This window comes from Penicillium daleae (genome assembly GCF_028827525.1).
Source record: "Penicillium daleae strain IBT 16125 chromosome Unknown utg000002l_segment0_segment0, whole genome shotgun sequence".
NCBI classification, from domain to species: Eukaryota; Fungi; Ascomycota; class Eurotiomycetes; order Eurotiales; family Aspergillaceae; genus Penicillium; species Penicillium daleae.
Window position 1 is genome coordinate 3368169 of NW_026623150.1, and position 22347 is coordinate 3390515.

Here is a 22347-nt window from a genome sequence, read left to right on the forward strand (position 1 = left end):
CCATCGGGAAAGAGGATCTGGGGTTTTTATTCTCGCTGCGAGCAAAGCCACACTTGGGTTCTCTGCACGGGGGACCGAAAAGTGGTCCCCGTGGCAAAGCGACCCGGTCCAATTCTGGAAACATGCAAAATTATTGCAAGCCGGAAATTCCAGCTGGGGTTCAGCTTGTTCAAGACCCGATGTACTTCGGTAGACCGCTTGTCTCCATTCTCCCGAATGGAATTTGTAATATGGACGCATTCTTTGTGAGGGATTATTGTTATCTTTTGCGTCGCTTTGGATAGACCAGAAAAAAAAACCATCGGGGCCGAGACCGATAGAGCACGTAAGATGCATGGCCTGTAATGAATCTGTGTGGTTAGTATGCTCCGAGCTGGCGGTGGAGACCAGGTACCACCGGTCGGGATGAGGGCCTCGAATACCTCGATCTCATTGCACTAGGGCACCGGGCCAGGCTGGAAGGATTATCGTGTCGGCCAGCGAAAACCAGGGACGAGTCGATACTGGCAAGGACCCAGCGGCAATATCTTCTGCCCACCCGACCATGCGTGCGAGAGTGGACAACCTGGAAATGTGTGGCTTGTGATTGGCCGAGCCCGCCGCGATCGATGTCGCAGATGCATCATCCTCGGCTGGGTTAAACGCCGTTATTGGAGTACGGAGGCGGAGGTATCCTGCTGTTCCCAGTATGCGTTCCGAACCTGCGTAGAGCCGGGTCCTTCGTTCGTCATGTCGGAAAGAGATGTTTCTCTTTTTTTTTTCTTTCAAGATCACTTCCCGATATTCATTCGGGGCGAGGGAAGCCGAGTTAAGAAGAGAGAGAGAGGTCTAAAGGTGAAGGATTTCATTGGCGAAGCCGAAACGGTCCAGGCCAAAGGAAAGGACAGGGCCACGGGATCGACGCTGACGTAATCGTTCCCCGCGAATTTCATGGCTCGCGTTAGCCTGATTGGTAAGGTTGTAAGGTTAATCCTGTTGCCCGAATAAAATAGCTTCCTTTGTTCCAACTGGTGAAGTCATTGCGCGTCATTCCAGTCGTCCGTGGCTTGGATGAACATTTTGTACAGCCATACAGACTCCTCGAAGGAAGCACTTTAGTCCTCTTGGTCGGATGATTGACCAAGTCGAAGATTCATCGAACCTAGGCTGTTCACGAGGAAGAAAGGTCTATAGTTCATGATAAAAAGCATGATCCTTTTCGATTTCTTTTTTCCTACCGCCACCATCTACAACCCGCAGAAACCACCACTTCCAGCACCTATTTTTGCGGCTTTTTTCTGAACCTCAAATTAAAAAAGGAAAAAAGAAAAATATTATTCGATTCCTGCTTCGGTACCTAATCTCCATTCCTCCCTCCTTGCCTTACCCGAACATACTGGCCGTTCCGAGTCCAATTCGTGTCCGTTTCGGGACAAGTCGGACCAGCACTGACCCAGGCTGACCCCCAGGCTGACTAGGGACACTAGTGACCCTACAGACACTAGGCACAGGACAGGCAACTGGCAATCCACGGCAACGCCTCCCTTCATCTCCCATCACCATCGGTACCCGCTTCGCTTCAGCTCGGCCTGCTGCCCCCGACATCACCCGTGGAACTGTGGAGAAACCACCGAACAGTGGACGAGAACCTCCTTCATACCATTTGACGACGAGAGACCATGGCCCCTGCTGGAAAGAATTATATACCCCCCGGTCGCCCGGCATCCCCAGGTCCTTTGGCTGCAGATTTCTTTCAACAGCAAGTCGCGAAACAACGCAACAATAATTATCATTCTACTTCACTAAGAACCATGGTTGCCACATCTGTGAATCGCACAGCGCTGCACCCTGGCGGTGTTCAGTATGTCGACCTCCCCTCGTCCTCTTAACTCATTATCATATATCTTCTTGAGACCTCGTCGTCGCTAACCATCTTTTGTCTTTCTGTAACAGGCCTGGCAAGAGCCACACTGAGTTGGAGGAGGAGCTGCACGAGACTGCGCACATTGACTATGACCGAGTCGCAATTGTAAGGAAGATCCTATCCTGCCCTTGCGCTTGAGACTCGACATGGTCGTTGGCGTTTGACTCTCAAGACACAAGTTGCTAACCTGATCGTCTACTCCAAACTATAGATTGCCAACCCTTCTGTTCCTGCCCTCTATGAGGATGCTCTTGTCTACGAGACCGGCACTGCCATCACCTCCAGCGGTGCTCTGAGTGCTTACTCTGGCGCCAAGACTGGTCGTTCCCCCTCTGACAAGCGTATTGTCAAGGAGGAGTCCTCTCAAGATCAGGTCTGGTGGGGACCCGTCAACAAGCCCATGACTCCTGATGTAAGTTGCTTTCCCTATTGATACATTCACTATGCGTGATTTTTCTGGTTGTTCCTTCGTTGCATATCTGCCTGGTCTACACCGAGGGTTGTCCTTGCAGACGCCAGCCCTGGGCTCCACCAAGGATCCCTTGCATATGCATCTGGAAAGAGTCAAGCTTTTCTGGCACTCTGCTTTGGTGCAACCTGTATTCGATGTGGATGACCTCATTGCCTCGAATTCCACATTCCAAATCTTCTCCTTTCCCTTTCACACCTTTTCAGTTTTCCTGCTACCCCTCTTCTTTTCCGCGATGCTCGGCTGAAGATCGCCACTTCCCCGCGGGACCGAGGCTCTTCACGTGAATGACGTCATTTACTAACGAGGTACCCGCTGCAGGTCTGGCGCATCAACCGTGAGCGTGCTGTCGACTACCTCAACACCCGTAACCGCATCTATGTCATTGACGGCTATGCTGGCTGGGATGAGCGCTACCGTATTAGCGTCCGCGTTGTCTGCGCTCGCGCCTACCACGCCCTGTTCATGCGCAACATGCTGATCCGCCCTACTCGTGAGGAGCTTGAGCACTTCCACCCCGACTATGTCATCTACAATGCCGGTTCTTTCCCCGCCAACCGCTTCACTGAGGGTATGACCTCTGCCACCTCCGTGGCTATCAACTTTGCCGAGAAGGAGATGATCATCCTGGGTACCGAGTACGCCGGTGAGATGAAGAAGGGTGTCTTCACTGTCCTCTTCTACGAGATGCCCGTCAAGCACAACGTCCTGACCCTGCACTCCTCTGCCAACGAGGGTGAGAACGGCGATGTCACTGTCTTCTTCGGTCTGTCCGGTACCGGCAAGACCACCCTGTCTGCCGACCCCAAGCGTAAGCTGATTGGTGACGACGAGCACTGCTGGACCGACCGCGGTGTCTTCAACATTGAGGGTGGCTGCTACGCCAAGTGCATTGGTCTCTCCGCCGAGAAGGAGCCCGATATTTTCAACGCCATCCGCTTCGGCTCTGTCCTCGAGAACGTCGTCTTCGACCCCATCACCCGTGTTGTCGACTACGATGACTCCTCCCTCACCGAGAACACCCGCTGCGCCTACCCCATTGAGTACATCGAGAACGCCAAGATCCCCTGCAAGAGCGACAACCACCCCACCAACATCATCCTGCTCACTTGCGACGCCCGCGGTGTCCTGCCCCCCATCTCCAAGCTCACCCCCGAGCAGACCATGTTCCACTTCATCTCCGGTTACACCTCCAAGATGGCCGGTACCGAGGATGGTGTCACCGAGCCCCAGGCCACTTTCTCCTCTTGCTTCGCCCAGCCCTTCCTTGCCCTACACCCCATGCGCTATGCCTCCATGCTCGCCGAGAAGATCAAGGAGCACAAGGCCAACGCCTGGCTGCTCAACACCGGTTGGGTCGGTGCCGGTGCCACCACTGGCGGCAAGCGTTGCCCTCTCAAGTACACCCGTGCCATCCTGGACGCCATCCACTCCGGCGAGCTCGCCAAGGCCGAGTACGAGACCTACGATGTCTTCAACCTGCCCGTCCCCAAGTCCTGCCCCGGCGTCCCCGACGAGCTCCTCAACCCCAAGAACAGCTGGACTGCCACCACCTCCTTCTCCGAAGAGGTCAACAAGCTCGGCAAGCTCTTCAACGAGAACTTCAAGAAGTACTCCGACGAGGCTACCTCCGAGGTCCTGGCTGCTGCTCCTCAGACTCAGTAAATGTTCGAGTTCCGGGTTTGCGTTCGGGTTGTTTACACAAAATTGATGGGCATATTTTCTTTTGTTTCAGACTTTTCAAGTCATTTGCATGGCGTGCTGCGTTTGCTTTGGTCGTGATGATGTGGTTTCCATCATGGATCTCCGCCCTCGCGCTTGGGTCGGGACGAGCGTGAGGATTTATTCCCCCACTTGTTTCTCCCGATATTGTTTTTCGCTGTTATGATTTCCTTTTTCTTATCTCTTTTCCTTATGTATTTTGATGAAAGTGTTTTTGATGACTGGCTCCACTGGAGTTGTTCGATGGAGTATCCTAAGAATTGTCAATGAAATCAGATATCTCATATAATATTGTGATTGTGCTTTGTAGATGCAGATTGTCTTTTCTACACCTTGATTTGCTCCATCACTGTCCATACCTACTATTTACACTGTGCCTTGACTGATTGGGACCTGCCTCATAATTGGTCCAACGTTGATCTCATGCTCATCCCCAATCTGTCTATTTATATGACTCTCACTCTGGACAACTTTCTCCAATATTTCTGTCAACACATTCACCCTCTCCCTCTCGCCTTAGTTTCAGTAATATTCTTTACTGCTAATGCGGTCAAAGGTCCAATAAATAACCACACATGTAGTAGCCCCTGTCAATGATTCCTATTCTACAACTGCAGACCGAGAGCATCAGATGAAACACTGAACCAAACAATTTTCCGATTTCACTCATTCACTGGTTCTCATTCGCATCTCCCCTACATGAAAATTCATGATAATCTAGTCTCGGCCAAGTGTGCATCCAAAATGAGCGATTGAGTGGATGTAACAGGGTAACAGGGTTCCTGTGCATTCGCGGTCCAGGACTGGCTTCAAAGATGATCCCCCCTCCATGTCAAGATATGTAGGGGTTATCCACACATGGAGGACGTAATAGATTACCCAGTCTCGAAGCGTTCAGTACGAAAGCCGAACAATTCGTTTACTCTAACCTACACTGCTCCTCCGTCATCGAATCGCATCTTTGGGAACTTGATGGTATTGGCAAATGTCACTGTTTGTTCCGTCAATTTATTTTTCTTCCAAGTCCATACTGTGAATTTGAGCTATTTCGATGGTTTCGGGAAAGATTGCCTAAACGGCTGGAATCAATATTTGGTTGAGGAGATGAGAAAATGAAATTTGAGACATGATTGTCCTGATACTTTAACCATGTAAGTTTTCTGCTTGACTTGGTTTAGATTTTTGGCCTTGTTTCAATGTCCCTAGAAAATGAGTTGAAACTGTGGATTTAACTATGCGATAATACTTATGATGCTTCTATCGTTCCTTTCTCATCGAAAACCATTGTTCTTAGCGGGTTGTATCTTAGAGTCTGACATCGGACAGGATATGAACGTGTTTCCAGAATTCTTCGATTCACGTGCCGAGGATATTATCCCCAGAGCTCCTATCTCAAGTTCCTTCATGTATGACAGTCATCACTATGACAAGGATACAGAAAGAATCTAGACTACTAGTATTCCCGTAGCAGCCATCTCAACCCTTTACGTTCGGCGATGCGGATGGGACATGTAGTTTTCCCACTGCGAAGTCTTGGTCCCCTGTGAAAGACCTATTCTTCGACGGTTACATTTCTATTCTCCCGGGTTATTGGCAACATGAGCAGTACCCGAATTCAGCATACCCTCTAGTATGAAAGTCTATAGATAAGCGACGGGTTGTATAAATCGAGCTTAACCCCATCGCTTAGGACACATAAATGTCAGACACATAAGCTAGTGCATGATCAGTTCTCAGTTAAATTCAGCATCTCAAATGTATAAGCAATACTGAAACCCATTCTTGTCTGAAGCTTTTTATCAAGTCTCGCCTGTCACCAAATGTGGTAGCGCGACTCTTTTCTATACATCCCATACGCCAATCAACTTGTCAACTGCTCCAAAGCGCCAATGAATCGTCATGATCCGCAGGTTATCACTTCGACTCGAATGTCTAGCTTGACAATAGAAATATTCGCAAGCGCATCAAAAAGATTACAAGATCGAATTCCTATCGCGCGGAACGATATCTGGGATACGCTAGCCTGGTTGGCTGGTAATGCGTCCTCGCTGGACGCGGATTTAACGAGTGGGTTTGTGATTGGGGGTGGTTCGGCGTGGGCAATCTTGGTATTGTCACTGCGCATCGCGCATTAAGAGAACTACTTGCGTCGTCGGTGACGGGTGTTTTGGCTGATATACCTGGTTATGTGAATGGGGAGACTGTGCCGGGGAAGTACAGGATCTCTAGCTTTCGCGGGAACAGAATTCCGAGGCACTGATTTTAGATTCTAAGCTTTTGTATCTTACCGAGGGGGGATATGGGATTGATGTTTACTCGCTGGATTGCTCGCCTATTATTTTGAGAGTGTTGTTTATGGGTTCACTGGGGACGTATGTCTAGGTCTGTGGGGATGGATATGCTGAGGGTGGTGGGATTCTTTATGGAAGATGTTGAGGAATTGGGGGGCTGAGGGGCGATTGGATGGTTATTCGGGCATAATGTGTGGGTGTTTTAATGTTTGGCCTGGGTTGGGGCTTGCTGATGAAGTCGTAGGTTGATACTATTTGGAATGATGGGTGGTTGTTTGATAGGAAGTTGAAAAGGGAGGTGGTGGAGGAGTCGTGAAGTGAGAGGTTGAAGGGAATTGTGTAGTTGAGGAGAGGGCCTTGAGGTTGTTGTTAGTAGTAGTTTGTTCTTCTTGCGGCGTCTCATAGTTTATCATTTAGAAGTTCAAATTGACAAAATTGACCATACTGTAGTCGACTAAAGCAGGCCTCAGACGTCTCTAGATTCGAGTTGGAGAAATACTATTTGAATCTCTTGATGGCGATAATCGCATTCTTAGTTTCTTCAGCTGATGCAGTGGTCCTGCTAATCAAGGTCATGTATCTAGAAAGAAACACTTTTCTATGCTGTGCCCATGCCCAGTCCTTCCAGAAACAACCTTACCTGAACCTAAGGTCCATCTGCATAGCCTATCCTACAACCCCAAGATCCTCCCCACGCCCCCATCACAAAATCAAAACTTCCAAACAATGTCCTCTACATAGTAAATATCTACAGTACACTTACCACACCCATTGCCGAACCATCCCCCACCCTCCCGCCAACGACACCCGCTCCCCGCCCGCCGACTCATCTCGGGCCCACTTTGCCCGCCGGAATCCCTTCCGCTCCCGAGTCTGCATGCCGGGGCGTTGAACTCGGGTTTACCAGGCAGGCTCCGAAAGTGCCGAGGGGTCTTTCCGTGGATGGGGTGAGGCTGAGACTGGAGGTCAATAGTACAGTCAGATTGTAATTAAGTACGTAAGGGGAGGGGATATAGAGGGATATAGAGGAAGTGGGGGTTTTAAATGGGGATTGTTGGGGGGAGTGGATTCTGTTTGAGATAGGGTTGTTTTGGATGGATGTTATTGTTGACAGGTCTGTATGTTGAAATTTTGGTTGAAGGAAGTGCGGAACTGCGGGTTTTGCTTGGGCGGATTCTGTCAGTTGTGTTGGGCTTGGTCGTGAGTGGGTGGCAGGGATTATAGTTGAATCCTGTATGCCTCAATAGCTTTCCGGACTTTGCTACTCCGTCGAGAATGCATTGCCCGTTGGGATCTGATCAACAGGTTGGTGGTCAGTGTATGGACATCGGCGATGACCGTCCACAAAGACCTAACAGTAGTTGAAGTTTGTCACCAACGGATATCGTCGGCCAGAGTATCTGATCTACTCTGCACATCAGGGTCCAGGCTGATGTATACCCTGGTCGACCGCAGAGAGTCCAAGTAAGCGGTCACCGGAAAATTCTCAGCTGGTGCAAAATAAGCCCATGAATAATAATGGAGATGCATCTCTCACGTCCTCGCCAGACACAGTGGATCATCTCGCATACACGGAGAAATCAACTCCTTTGCTCCGGACATTGCGATCACCGTTGAAAGGCATCCCGCGTGTGGCTTGGACACAATAGGACAGCTATGATCCATCCCAGGACATATTCCGTGCTGCTGGACTGATCAACCGGAAACACCCAGTTCTGAGCAATGATTACACGCTTCAAAGCCCATGTCCCCGGACTGCTCTCCTCCGCTGGCACCGGCAAACAGCAACATCACGAAATTTACGAACAAGAAGACATGCTCCACGGGGGAGGGGAACAAGCATCCTCAGCCCGGACCTTCCGGACCAGCGTCGAGTCCTCTCGACCAATCCGCGCTCATGAAATCTACACACGACGTCCCTCTCCGATGACATCCACCAGCGCAAGTGCCGGTCATCGGCGAAAAGACGGCGATGTGAGTGAAGAGGGCGATCGGAGGATTCCAGCGGGACTCCCGGGGAAAGCAACTGGGTCGGGAACCAAGCGCTGGGGCCCGATTAGGCCGTAATAGGGAATCGGCCGTCCCCAACGCGGTTGTGTAGTTGGCATTCCCGGGGGCACGATTGGCTAGTGGGGTTGGGATGGGACTTGGGGGGCCGTCCACCCGTGCCCACTGCGCAGTGCCTGGGCTTAGTGGGCTTAGTGGGCAATCTGGGATTGTCGAGGTTCTCGGATCTGGGTCCGGCGAGCAGGAGCGGCAGAATATTATGGAGGGGAGAGGTGGAATAGCCGATGTAGCTTATCCGGTTTCTCGATGCCGCCAAACCGAGATCCCCCTTATAGGCGAGAATGGAAGTACAGTATCGTGATGGTGTGATTCATGTCTTGGATGATTGTATGGTCGCAATTGGGGGTTGTTGAGATGGTCGGAAACCCTGCTCGTTCATTAGTTCATGACTTTCAGCTCTTCAGGCGTCTTCCAGGTTGACTGGTGTTTTCCTCGGACAGGCATCGAATGCCGTGAGAAGCGGGTTCCCGAGCAGTTCTCGTGGGGCGGCCGAAAGGGGATTAGCGGGGGCAGTGGGGTTCCGAGTTTAGCTCGTGGCACTAATCGAGCGTTAGGGGCGGCGGGCTCCATGACGTGGAGGATGTGGGAAATTGGTCTTTGGATGGGTTGATATCGGGGGAAGTAAGGGATGAAAAGAGATGACAAGAAGAGAAAAAAAAGAGGAGAAGATACTGAGAGTGTTCCTCGCGAGTGAGGGGTTTTTCTTGTTCCCCCTCGAGGGGAGCGTCACTTGAGGAGCGAACTCGTGACATCAAGCTTCCCCCGCATTTTGCAGACGTTCGCGTCCAGTCAGTCCAGCGTAGTGACTGTATGGCCAGTTAGGTTCCCACTAGGTAGATGGTCCATGCAAAGACCTTTATGATCGGCCGCCATTGGCCCACTCGCCAGACATGGAGGAGTGGGGATGTGCTGCGATTCTCGCAGTCCCAGCTATCGTCATGAATATTATTCCCCACTGCGTTGAACCGGGACCTGGACAGTCTCATCCAGGATCCCGCGGCTAACAGTCGGTCCAAAGGGCCCAGATCCGGCTACAATTCGGAAGTCGCCTTCGGTTGTTCGCGGTCTTCTCTCATGCCCTCGGGCACCAGAGGGCTGTTGGGTCGGTAGCTGACCAGGTACTTGGTCCAAAGGGTCCAAGCTGTAGGAGATCAAGGACCGAGCTAGGACGGAGTAGTAGTACCGGTACTTCATAAGAAGACTCGGTACGACTCGTAACTACGACTACGACTGGGATGGCCCGAGTTATATAGAACAAGCTCAGGCCCCCGCGTTGGCAGGCCTGGTACCACGAGCGACTTCTCCTTGGGCGCCTGCTTCTCCTCCATCCCGTGTACTGATACTTCCCGTTCCATACTTCCCTGTCGAGAGCAGCTGGAACTGGTGACTTCCCCCGCATCCTCCATTTTCGTCGCCTCCCCTCATCTTCCCGGTCTCCTTCTCCTTCTCCTCTCCGACTATTTCATCTTTCTCCCCTCTCGTGGTGCCTCGAGAAACATCCTCAGACGCTTCGCTCTACGTCATCAGTAAGTATTCCACGGTCCCAACGAGCTGCCCGCTGCGACTTCCGAAATCCCCCCCCAACTCACAATCACCAGGAAACTTTGAAACTTGGCATTCTGCGGTTCAGTGCCTGACGGTGCCGTGAACTCTTTTCTCCGGTCAGTAGATGATTCATCCGATCTCTGTGCCATTTTGAATCGTTCGTTCTTTCAACGTCGACATCTACTCCTTCTACTTAATAACTGCCACCACCACTACACCACCGACAAGTTAACTAATCCCCCCTTCAGATCACAATCCTAAACTGCCCTCACGACCATGGCATCCAATTCAATCAAGGAGTCCGCCCATAATGCGGCCGTCTCCGCCCAAAAATCCACCAAAGCCGCCATCGAGAATCCGGCGCAAACCACCTCCACCATCCTGCACCACCCCTACATGCGCGCTGCCCTGCCCTTCATCAACGGCGGCCTCGCTGGCATGTCCGCCACCATCGTAATCCAACCCGTCGACATGGTCAAAGTGCGCCTGCAACTCGCCGGCGAAGGAGCCCGCACGGGTCCCAGACCCTCCGCCCTGGGCATCACCAAGGAAATCATCGCCTCCGGCAAAGTCCTCGACCTCTACACCGGTCTCTCAGCAGGCCTCCTCCGCCAAGCAGTCTACACCACCGCCCGTCTCGGCTTCTTCGACACCTTCATCAAGACGCTGAACGCGCGCGCCGACGAGCAGAAGCGCAAAGTCACCTTTGCCGAGCGCGCCGCCGCCGGCCTCTCCGCCGGCGGTGTCGCTGCGATGATCGGTAACCCGGCCGACCTCGCCCTCGTGCGCATGCAATCCGATGGTCTGAAACCACCCGAGGCGCGCGCCAACTACCGCTCCGTCTTCGACGCGCTGGTCCGCATCCCCAAGCAAGAAGGTCTGGCGGCGCTGTGGGCCGGTGCCTTGCCGACTGTTATCCGGGCGATGGCGCTGAATATGGGTCAATTGACATTCTTTGCGGAGAGCAAGGCCCAGCTGAAGCAGCACACGAGCTTGTCGCCGCAGAACACGACGTTCGCGGCGTCGGCGATTGCGGGTTTCTTTGCTAGTTTCCTCTCGTTGCCGTTTGACTTTGTCAAGACTCGGTTGCAGAAGCAGCAGAAGGATCCCGCTACGGGGAAGCTTCCGTACAAGGGGGTTTTGGATTGCGCGCGTAAGGTTGTGCAGGAGGAAGGGTGGTTGCGATTCTATCGGGGCTTTGGAACGTACTATGTGCGGATCGCTCCTCATGCGTTAGTTTGCCCCCACTTTTGTTGCTTTTTTGATGCGCACTGGACCCACTTTGGATAACTGACTGATCTGATCGATAGGATGGTGACGCTCATCGTGGCCGATTATCTCAACCTCATCACTCTTAAATAGACGCTGCACGAGAGAGAAAAATGGAGATGGCGAGCGAAGATTGCGCTATCACCCAATTTTTCGACCTTCTGTTCTCGATCTTTGTTTGAATGGACTCTCTTGCATGTCGGTGACTCGTCTTTCGATTTCGCGCTACTCGCAAAAAGGGAAAACCATGGATCCCCATGAACTGTTTACTTCTATTGCCAACGTCCTTCCCATCCTTCAGATCAAACTCAATACCTTACGGGACTATCATTTTCGGAGTGAAGAACTTGCGGTATCTACGCTCTCGACAAACAGAAATGACCTGATTCTGCATTCCTAAGGATTCGATGTGCCAGACCCGCACTAACGCACGATCCCTGACATCTTTTTCTGAATTCTTTTTTTCCCGGTCGTGAATTCCATTTCGGCAACTTTCAGGTTTTCTTTTTCCTCATTCATATTTCCTTCGGAGAGTACACCTTTTCCCCGGTGGTTTTTGTTGGGGAGATGATGCTGCGGTTTGCGTCGGACGGCGCGGTGCAGCTAGGCTCTGGCCTGGTCTTCCGGCGATCTCCGTCTCCGCGGGAAGGATAGGGAAGATGGAGGACGGCGATTGAGACGAGATTCTGTTCTGGTCTGGGAAGATCCTGCGATACAGTCGTGTTTATTGCTTTTGGTTTTTCTTTTCTTTTTTTCTTGATGTTCGTTCTTCTTTTCGTTTTTCTTTTCTCGACAAGCGAATACCCCGCTACACTTGTCCTGCCCTGCCCTATCATCATGTCGTCTCGTCTCGTCTTGACTTGTCTTCCCTTTGCAATGCTGTGTTACCAGACAAAAGGCTGTATCAGTTTTACTGTTATGGATTTCACGTTCGTAATGGGGACATTATTCATACAATATCCAATCCAATGAATTAAATCATGACTTTCTTTTCCTGTCTGTTACCTTTACTAGCTTAGCCTAATCTCTCCGTCTTCCTCTTCTCTTCCTTTTTTCCCATTCATGATACCTACTCGACACTTTTGTACTCCTTCTGTTACACAAGCACGAGGACCAGGTATGTCCTGTTCTGTTCCACTTACTGCACACTTTATATCCCTTGGGTTTACTTACGGCCGCGTATACTTCGGGGTTGAAGCCTGCTTATTCTCTGATCTAATCTGTGGTACCGTTGCGCTGCAGAGTTCCACTTGCACGAGCACGGGCACGGGTATGGGCATGGGCACGGTAGATGGATGGAGGAGGGAGGAGGGGGAGGAGGAAAGAAGTAAAAATGAACCACGTTGTGTTTACACATATCCACATGCACATCCACATGCCATATCTAGCTGAGCTACCTAGCCAGAAATAATACCTCGATCAGAGCTAAAGGCACAATGTATACCATACCATACCATACCAACCCTCCTTACCATGCCGTCCTCGACGGGTACTATCAGAGAGCGGCTAGCACTAGCAAATTCCTAGCATCTACAACTACATTACCATCACCAACCTTACTACGTAGAAACACCGAGATACGATACGGCACATATTCATGAGTGCTTCTTTTCCATTCAAGCGAAAACGGGGGTATGTAGAACATGAACAAGAGGAGCGAAACGCGAAACCATGCATTTCACACAACATTAAGAAAACCTAGCGGGGAAAAGGGGAACAGGAAAAGCCATCATCCGTAAACGCTCGTATCGAGATTTTTTTTCATCGTATTAGGACACCCCAAACCGACACCGACGCTGGCGCTGATGGAGGGGAAGGGGGTTTGTTGATGGATCTCGTAAACACAGAAAAAAAGACGTCGAAGCCGAAGCGAGGCCAGGCTAGGCGAGGCTAGCCAGGTCGAGATTCAGGTTGAGGCTCGTTGATTCAGAGAGATTTCCACATAAGATCTGTTATGAGCGTATCTCCCTGCGTTCACAAGCTTCTTTGGTAAAAGGGTATTACCAGATTAGATCTCGCCAGTGACGCGCTTCTCGGCAATCGCACCTGGGGGAAGGACGTCCTCGATGGTCTCGTCGGTGCCCTTGAGATCGTCCTCGAGGGGGACGGTATCCCGGATACGCATGAAGACGACGGGGAGGGCGACGATGAGGGAGCCAGAGAGGATACCCCAGTTGGAGGCGAGTAAGTTCATGAAGGGGGTTTCCTTGCTGTCGAGGGACCACATCACAGCGGAACCGGCGGACTGGAGACCCTTGTAGAAACCGGCCAAGTTGGCTAGACGACGGCCAGAGTTGCCGAGGGCACCCATGAACCTGGAAGGAAATGTTAGTATTGAGAGTTTAGAAGGGGGGATTGCATTGGGAGGGCGGGATCAGAACATACCAGTAGACAGTACCCTGCCAGACAGCGTCGTACATGCCGTAGAAGAAGTACAGGAACATGGGGCCAACGTAACCCTTGGTGGTCCAGTCCCAAGGGGTGAAGGTGCCAGCGGCAATAGCATCCGCGCCAACACTCTCACGGGTGTAGTGCTTCTGCCAGGCATAGCCACCACCCCAGATAACCATGGTCAGGGTGAACAGAACACCAAAGGCAATCTTGGCACGGAGACTGCGGCGGACACCATCAACATCCAGAAGAGGACCGATGATGACGGCAGCCACAATCTGGGCAAACCAGTACAGGAAACCGTTCAGGGACTTGGTGCGGGTATCGAAGTAGGCACCGTTGATGCCGTTCTGCTGGTAGGTGTAGAACCAGTTGGAGGACCAGAACATGGGGAAGAGCAGGATGATGTAGGGCTCAGCCTTGATAGTCTCCCACAGACCGTAGATCTCAGTCCACCAGCTGGGGCTCTTCATCAGAATGACGCGGGAACCATCCTCACGGACGATCTTGTCGGCATCGCAAATGAACAGGGCCAGGCAGGCACCGATGAACATGAGCACAATGAAGGCAATGTAGGTGCTATCACTGACGGTGGCGTTGGTCTTGACATTGATGTTCTGTCCGAGAGGGATCTATAGTGAAGAGAGACAAAGAAATTAGTCTCCGGTGCATAACAATGCAATGTAGGAACTGCGCAGCACCCGCATGGTAACACGAAACAAAAATACAGCAACACTTACCAAACTACCAAGACAGGCGCCAACGTTGAAAATACCCCAGAACCAGGCAAAGTAGCGACCCTTGGACTGCTCCAGAGGGTAGGACATCATAATAGTGCCCTGGGCAGTCCACAGCAGACCAGCGCAAACACCGAGGAATGCGCCAGCGAAAATGTTGAAACCGGGGACATACTTGTGCACTGAGACGAGGAGGGAAATTGAGTAGATGCAGTAACCAATACCACCAAAGGACAGAGCAGCGCGAACACCCAGACGGTTGACAATAGTACCCGCGAAGAAACCCACCACCGCGAAGGTACTGTAGAGTGCAGTGTTCTGTAGGAAAAAAAGTGGTCAATCAAAGTCACGAGCTTTAGATTTGGGCGCGACTGCCACTCGGGGCAGCGCCGAGTGGGAATCGGTGCAATCGGTACAATCACAATCGGCGGAACTTACCATGTTGTCGGCCAACTTGGCATCTGCCTTACCACCACCACCAAGACCACTCAGGGCATTGAACATGCCAGGGCACAGGAAGCAGACAAAGGCGACCATGCCCAGCTGGAACTTGGGCGAGGCATACCAGCCAAGGTTGAACTTGTCAGAGCCGAGGCGCTTGTACATCCAGCCACGGGGGCGGAGGACCTCATCGGTGAAGGTCGATTCGGGGGCGACCTCAGTGGTCGGAGCCTTGGGTTCGGTCTCTGCCATGGCGAAACGATGCGCAGGAGGAAACCCTAGAAGGGGGAGGGTGTTGGGGGAGGTGTTGGTTGCAGCGCGATCGCACGCAGAGAATGGGTGGAGATGGAGAGGTGGGTGTTGTTGTTGGAGAAGGAGAAAAGAGGATCGGTGGGTGTGGGGAAGAAAGAAAAAAAAAGGGAAGGGAGGAGGTGGTTAAGAGGAGAGGAAGGGAATTAAAAAGATCGTGAGACGCGACGAAAAGGCAAATCAGAGGAGGGAAAAAAAAAGGGCAGGGTAGCTTGACGGGATGAAACTACGACTGATTGGGAGCTGTCAAGCATGAGCCGATGATTGCCCTCATGCTGGAGACGAGACTAGAGACGAGACTACTCGAGACTATGGGGACGATGGAGAGGTCAATACTACCACGCGGCAAGGTAACATCAGCCCGAATGCACCTCCCCAGACCTGAACCGAACCTCTCCAGCCAGCACTGCGGAGGTCACACTCGCCAGAAAGAGCCGAGTTTTTTTCTTTTTGCGGGGAGCGTAGGAATTGAAGATGGAGTCTTGAGTGGACTCGGCAATACCATACAGTAGTTATCACTTATAGTTAGTTCCATAGTCGGAGGAATACACATGGTTGTCGAAAGACCAATGATAGTATACGGGAGTAGGGGATTGGCAGTCGAAGCAGTGAACTCCAGTATGGTCAAGGTAAAGCGGGCAGGGCCGCTTTGATAGCAGAGTTACACCTGCTGGGATGGAACATGACCCTTGGAGAAGGACTCGGTAGGTTGGAGGAGATTAGAGATTAGAGTGTGAGAGATTGTCAGGGACTCCCACGAGACGTCCACGGTCCAACTAAGCGATAAGCACAGAGACAGTCGGGTCCCCCCAAATCGCGTGACGGGCTCTAAACGACGTGGTATTCTTGTTCTTATCCACCTCCACATCCGCGACTTCCAAAAGTTTGGTCTCTGGAGTCTGGCGTCTGGAGTCTGGAGTATACCAAAAAAAAAGCCTGGAGCTGGAGGAAACGAGATTATGTGACCCTGCCGTATTGCGGTTGCATGGAAGCCCTTCTGTGGCTTGAATGGCTGGGAACTTTTGGAGCCCAAGAGGCCCTTCAGGGGGGGTCCAAGGCGTAGAGGGACCCGTGACCACTGACCAATAGTCGTATCGCTGCAACTTGGAACCCGCTGGCTTACTCAGGGCCCAATTACAGCCCGAGTAACAAGGTTCTTAACTAGTTAAGGTTAGATAACTACTACGGAATACGGAGTAGTGGGGTTCCATAAGTGGCCGTCCACCTAGTGATGACATAATATTATGCCTGTTAACTATTAACTAAGAGCATCTTACTATTTCCTGCCTTACTTACGCAAATTTCATGATTTCAAGAAGACAGATAGAGACCATATTAAAATTTAAATGAATTTCGTCATAAAAAATACTCAAGTTACTTTTACGATAAGTTATAGACTAGTCAAGTTTGCATTGAAAGCGGAAGGGTAGGCGGTAGGGCAAGGGTGGACGAGGACTTTTGGAACTCCACGTGAGGGGTCTGGGACAACACGTGTCCCTTTCACGTGACCTTCCCTCTTTGAACCATTGAGGAATAGCGTTACTTTAGGAGAATCTCAAGAGCTTAATGATCCCATCACCACTGTACTCCGTACTATCAATTTATATACCTCAAAAAAATGGCATCAACAACCGATTTCTCAATCCGGCTCAGCAAAGCGCCTTACACCATACCTATGGTAGTCCCACTCTCCGATGCCTCGAATTCGCCCAGGTTTAATTAACGGCGAAACTACGCCGCTGAAGGAAACTATTAAACAGGTTCGAAGCTATCTGAGAATCTGCTAAGAAAACAAAGAAGAAGAGAAAGAAACCGGCCTAAATAGGCCTCGAGAAAGGGCAAACACACACACCAGGCGCTGCCTTAGAAATCTCCATCATTAATGGAACCCCCTACCTACTATCCCAGCACTGGCCGCTGGATGACCCCTTCGATCAAGCTAAATCGCATATTAACTCCTAGCGAACTGCCTCAGCAATCGAGTACACCCCGTTTTTATCCGGACTCAGAAACTAATAAGCTTCGCTGCGCTCCGCAATTAGTACAGTGTGGCTCAACCGCGAGAGAAGTTTATAACCTTACTTTTAAATTCCACCTAAGCGGTGATATCGCAAGGCAACGAGCCATAGCAGTAACCGTGGTGAGCATCCAAAGCGCCCAGAAAGTCAATGTTATGGCATCCATCGCTAGTTCGCCATAACATTGCTGGGAAGTTATAGCCTCCATCGTCGGGGTCCTCAAAGAAACTAGATCATCTTAGATTCAGTGTTAATTCACAACACCAGGTATAAGAGCTAAACTTACCCGACCTCGCATTCGGTTGTCGTACAAGCATCCCAGCCACCAGTGAGGGGGGCATAGTACAAAGCACCGGACTTGTAATCGGTGACATAGACGGTTTGGAGAAGATTGCCGTGCCCGTCAATGATTGGGGTATTAGCGTTTAACTGGCCGGAGAAGGCACTGGCATGACCGAAAAGGGCGACGACGCTGAGGAGAGCAGGAATCTTCATCCTGTGGATTGTGGATTGTGTGTGTGTGTGCATATGTGCGGCAAAGGGTGTACTAGTCTGGATGGAATTGAAAATTGATTGTTGATGGCGAGTACATATACAAACTAAATTCATCGAGGGATCCCACGGCCTACTTATAGGTAGAATTCTAAGACTTAGATATACTCGGATAAATGGCTAAACCTTATATTATTCGCAGAAGTCGACCTATCCGTGTCCTCCATGATACTACTTCGTCGCACCCATACCGCTTCACGCCAAGGGTGAGCCCTAAATCCCAGTCATTCCGCAATTGGAAGGACTTGTGCCTGAGCCAACTAACCGAACACGCCAAAAGATCAAATATGTCAGAACGCCATGTCAGAACGCTATATTCTGACAGGACCGGGATCGATATACTGTTAGTAGCGCACATGTTACGGCCTCCCTACTGGCTACCAGTGGCCACGGGAAACCGGCACATGTGGTCTAGATATATCTCACTAAGCGCGCGCCAAGGATTTTCACACACACTGCGCATGAGATGAGAACCTTGGCGATTAGTCTACTCCGTACTTCAATTGCAAGGGCTCTCTTTGGAACCTTCACTCTAGTTCAAATCCCGCATCTCAGGACCTGCCCATAGCTAGTCCTAATAGCACATAACGTTAGGGTCGTGAGTTTTTAACAGCAATCCCCGTCACTTTTGACTCTTTTAGCTATTTTATCTACGTAACATATCTAAATCCTAATATTTTAATAACTAGTATATAATTAAGGCACGGATAGTTTGGATCGGTTATAGTCATGTTTGCGGATGGTAGTAATGGTTCTACTGTCTACATGCCTTCCTTATACAGCAGTTGCATCGACCGGCTCGAGGAAACGACGAAAGTACTTCTCCATATATACTGTTAGATCCGGGAGAAAGGTTGAGAATTCGTCCTATATAGCCCTGATCTGATTAGTGCTGGTATTATAGTCCGAGCTTTGGAGGGGACGAGCTGGACACAGGCAGCCACTCAGCATCGGGATGTCATACGATATGACTCGGCCCCACAAGGGTCTCTTGGAGGGAGTTACTAGGGGAAAAGGAGAATTCGCTGAAGACCAGCCAGAACTTCGAAGCCAAAGGAAAGGGAGCGAGTTCGGAAGCATCGAGTCCAGACACTACTACAACTGTGGGGGGATGGGGGTTTGAGTATCGTGACTAAGCCGAAAGGGGTTGGTGCCTGTAGTTTCTTCTTCGCTTTTAGGGATCGGTTCCCACGTTAATCCTGTCTGGGGTTAGTGGGGGTGGGGCCTCGGGTGAAAATTTAGTAATTTGCTTGTGAGCATTTGCAGTTCGCACGGAGATTGATCCAAGAGAGCATACCCGGGAGTCATAGACATGACTAGAATTGCAGCCCTGTACTACGGGAGAGTCAAGAATTCACCTATACATAGCTATATAGCAGCGGCAACAGTTAAAAATTCGGATCATCTCGCCTGCAAGGTCCCTCTTTATTTAGGATTTTATTAATTGCACGACATTCAAATTTATTGCACGACAAACTAAGCCTAATTAGGAACATCCTGCCCCACCCAGCAAAAGTAACATTCGACGCCAGGATAAACACTGCCAAGTCCTTATGTATGCATATTCCTATACATAAGCTCTTCTTGCTGTTGCGCTCAGTGTCAGCCGCGACTTAATCACGTGACCTACGTATGCCATTTTCATAGTCTTTGTTTTCAAAACAAACTACATACCAAACCCCCTTCGCATACCAAACCCCTACCACTATGGCTCTCTCATCACTACCTACACCTATCCGAATCGCTCAAATCTGTAGAGATTTCAAAACACCTACGTTTTCTATTCAAGATGGCCCTTCTACCCCCTCCGAACAACTGGCTAATTCAGGTCGATTCTAGCCAGGAAGCCAGGGCTATCCTCAACGAATTCGCCGCCCAGCAGGGCTACGCTATTACCGTCAAAAATTCAAATGCTTACTCCGCCTACCTGAAGTGCGATCGTAGCGGCCAGCCGCGGAGATCTATCAACCCTACTACTACTACCAATCGGGCCTCTCGCCGCTGTGGCTGCCAATTCTCTGCCTATCTCTCGAAGGTCACAGGGGGGTGGCTCTTTACCGTAAGGGAGGGCTCCCATACTGGCCATGTAGGGTCAGAACCAGCTACACACCCTATCCACCGCCGCCGCCAGTTAGCTGATCTCAAAGAGCGTGTGCTCCAGCTATATATGTTACGTCATTCGAATCTCGAGGTCATGAATATCCTACGCGCTGAAGGAGCTTATGGGGAGCATCAACCTGACGAAGAAGACCCATACAAAGCCCGAATTCGCCTCGATGCAAGAGACCTCGCGAACCTCCGTTACCGCGCCCGCAAGCGATTTCTTATGGGCCGCTTTCCTATCTAGCCTTATCGCGTATCCTTCCTATTGGCAGACCCTCACCATTGTCGGATTTCACAAAACCTGAACAAAGCGAACTTAGTCATCTATTGTTCATCTCTATGCCTTAGTGGCCTTGAGTACCTCGAAGGGCAGACGCATGCTGAAAGTGATCCTGGAATCAACTGTAACATTCCAGATAATGCCAGACCAGTCCTGATCGATCTTCTTGGAATGGGTCATTGCTTCAATCTTACCGGAGCTGCGAGTATCAAGCACATCTGATCAGCGTAAGCTGCAATGTAGTAGGATAAAACCAGCCAATTAAGCACTGAGCTGATAACTCTACATCAACCATCAATCGTTAATCTATACATTAACCACTCATAGATCTTGATACCCGGGTTATGCTTAAGCAATAGCCTATGAAGGGCGAGCATGATGACTCTTGAAGGAATATAGGTCCAACCGCCTAGAACAGCCAAGCCTTATCCCTGTGTATTCAAGTTACTCTCGGTTTCCCGAAAGTGCATCAGGCAAGATGATTGACCGAATTATCAAACCTTATCAGATATCTGCAGGAATGATCCTGACGGTGTTCTTCAACAGTGAAACCTCGCGATATAGTTCCAGCTATACGGATTGACAGGTTCTCGTTCCCCAACAATCTCTGGAGGGGAAATCTCCAGTCCTGGAGGTCCACAATATGAAGTTAAAATAGGGTTGATGTATTTGCACGTTATATAACAGGCGGGCATCCTCCTTGGCTGTGCCGATTCTTACCATCGATTGTCAACCCCCATGCCTTGACTTTATGATATTCAAGGTTATGCCATTGAACCCACCCTTAATCTACAGGGTACCCATAGGATATCATGCAGATCCGGCTATTGATGGTGCATCATGACAGTTATGTGAATGTCCCTGGTTTCGCTAGTACCCATTCTTGCCAAGCACACTGGACTCGTATTCATGTAGCCAAGACCACGATAGCAGATTCGAGAAAACTTCTCCAAAGCGTGGGGAATTTGTAATGTCCGAATACGAGAGGTAACTATAGAATTTGTCATCTCTCCAAGTCGTAGTCGTAGTCGTGGTTGTTTACTATTTATTCCAAGCAGTGCTGACGCATGAGAAGACTACAATTTTCTCACTGACTATACATTGACTTGTAAACTTGTATTGAACAAACGACATTCTTGAATATTAATTCTCCCAATGACGACACTCCGGTATTACATCGTCGATGTCTTCTCTTCCACAGCCTACAAAGGCAACCCCCTCGCCGTGGTAGACAACACCAGCGACACCCTCACCAAGACCCAAATGCAACTAATAGCCCGTCAATTCAACCTATCCGAGACAACATTCATCTGTCCCCCCACAAACTCCGACGCCAATCTACGTCTACGCTCATTCCTCCCCAATGGAGAAGAAGTCTTCGGAGCCGGCCACAACTCCCTCGGCGCGTGGTGGTGGGCTGTCCATTCAGGGACATGCAACGCACCATCTAACCACGATGCACGTATCTACCAGCAACAACTCGGCGAAGCTATACTACGCGTGGAAGTTTCCAAATCCCCCACCGGGGAAATCAGAATCTCCATGCGTCACGGCGAACCTCAGTTCCTGAACAAACACGCCAATAAAGCATCACTAGCCGATGCTCTCGGCATCCACGCAGATGATATCGGACTCCAAGATCCCTCGGGAACTACACTCCTCGACGAAGCACAAGTAGTGACAACCTCACCGGCTCGACACCTGCTCATCCCACTTATCAACAAAGAAGCCCTGGACCGAGTCTCGTTCGCCAATCAAGAGCGCATTGCGGAGGAACTCGCTAGCACGGAAAGTCACAACAGCGGCGTTTATGTTTTCACTTCTGTTGAAAGCGCAAATGGCGATCCGAGATTTGAGGCGAGATTTTTCAGTCCCGGGATGGGCATGGAAGATCCGGCCACTGGGTCTGCGGCGGGGCCGTTGGCGGCGTTTGTATGGGAAAATGGCAAGAGTTTGCTTTCTGATCGAGTTGATGGGTCGGGGGCTGTTGGTGTTGAGGTTGTGCAGGGGTTGAGGACTGGGAGGGAGTGTTTGATGAAAGTCAGTGTGGGTCGGTATTGGCCGGGGAATATCGAGTTATCAGGGACCGGGGTGCTGGTGGCTGATGGTAATATTGCTATTCCTTCGTCGGATGTTGTTTTCTAGGGGACTTGCAGGTCAATTTGAGGCGAGCTCGCTGGTCAAGGGAATCTCTATAGAGAAAGTTGATGGATGGTACCCCAACTTGCTCGAGCATTCACGCAACGCATA

The 22347-nt window shown here is 50.6% G+C and overlaps 8 protein-coding genes across 8 annotated transcripts; 5 read left to right on the plus strand and 3 right to left on the minus strand.

Annotated features, from left to right (window-relative positions):
* Nucleotides 1-1790: 1790 nt before the first annotated feature.
* Nucleotides 1791-4037, plus strand: acuF (phosphoenolpyruvate carboxykinase PCK1; the record flags this gene model as incomplete). Its single annotated transcript, XM_056905606.1, has 4 exons — nucleotides 1791-1840; nucleotides 1933-2008; nucleotides 2115-2315; nucleotides 2694-4037. 4 exons carry the CDS (start codon nucleotides 1791-1793, stop codon nucleotides 4035-4037), a joined length of 1671 nt encoding a protein of 556 aa, XP_056769713.1.
* Nucleotides 4038-8107: 4070 nt separating this feature from the next.
* N7458_002224 (uncharacterized protein) lies at nucleotides 8108-8452 on the plus strand (the record flags this gene model as incomplete). The annotated part of the gene is made up of 1 exon (XM_056905607.1): nucleotides 8108-8452. The coding sequence occupies one exon, from the start codon at nucleotides 8108-8110 to the stop codon at nucleotides 8450-8452; it is 345 nt and encodes a 114-aa protein (XP_056769714.1).
* Nucleotides 8453-9397: 945 nt separating this feature from the next.
* On the minus strand, nucleotides 9398-10146 carry N7458_002225 (uncharacterized protein; the record flags this gene model as incomplete). The annotated part of the gene is made up of 3 exons (XM_056905608.1): nucleotides 9398-9615; nucleotides 9742-9967; nucleotides 10042-10146. 3 exons carry the CDS (start codon nucleotides 10144-10146, stop codon nucleotides 9398-9400), a joined length of 549 nt encoding a protein of 182 aa, XP_056769715.1.
* Nucleotides 10147-10273: 127 nt separating this feature from the next.
* Nucleotides 10274-11359, plus strand: N7458_002226 (putative mitochondrial dicarboxylate carrier protein; the record flags this gene model as incomplete). Its single annotated transcript, XM_056905609.1, has 2 exons — nucleotides 10274-11229; nucleotides 11308-11359. 2 exons carry the CDS (start codon nucleotides 10274-10276, stop codon nucleotides 11357-11359), a joined length of 1008 nt encoding a protein of 335 aa, XP_056769716.1.
* A 1915-nt stretch (nucleotides 11360-13274) lies between these two features.
* N7458_002227 (DUF895 domain membrane protein) lies at nucleotides 13275-15087 on the minus strand (the record flags this gene model as incomplete). The annotated part of the gene is made up of 4 exons (XM_056905610.1): nucleotides 13275-13581; nucleotides 13652-14289; nucleotides 14398-14712; nucleotides 14833-15087. 4 exons carry the CDS (start codon nucleotides 15085-15087, stop codon nucleotides 13275-13277), a joined length of 1515 nt encoding a protein of 504 aa, XP_056769717.1.
* Nucleotides 15088-17444: 2357 nt separating this feature from the next.
* On the minus strand, nucleotides 17445-17657 carry N7458_002228 (uncharacterized protein; the record flags this gene model as incomplete). The annotated part of the gene is made up of 1 exon (XM_056905611.1): nucleotides 17445-17657. The coding sequence occupies one exon, from the start codon at nucleotides 17655-17657 to the stop codon at nucleotides 17445-17447; it is 213 nt and encodes a 70-aa protein (XP_056769718.1).
* A 1846-nt stretch (nucleotides 17658-19503) lies between these two features.
* Nucleotides 19504-20061, plus strand: N7458_002229 (uncharacterized protein; the record flags this gene model as incomplete). The annotated part of the gene is made up of 1 exon (XM_056905612.1): nucleotides 19504-20061. The coding sequence occupies one exon, from the start codon at nucleotides 19504-19506 to the stop codon at nucleotides 20059-20061; it is 558 nt and encodes a 185-aa protein (XP_056769719.1).
* A 1191-nt stretch (nucleotides 20062-21252) lies between these two features.
* On the plus strand, nucleotides 21253-22242 carry N7458_002230 (PhzF family phenazine biosynthesis protein; the record flags this gene model as incomplete). Its single annotated transcript, XM_056905613.1, has 1 exon — nucleotides 21253-22242. One exon carries the CDS (start codon nucleotides 21253-21255, stop codon nucleotides 22240-22242), a length of 990 nt encoding a protein of 329 aa, XP_056769720.1.
* Between the last annotated feature and the right edge of the window lie 105 nt (nucleotides 22243-22347).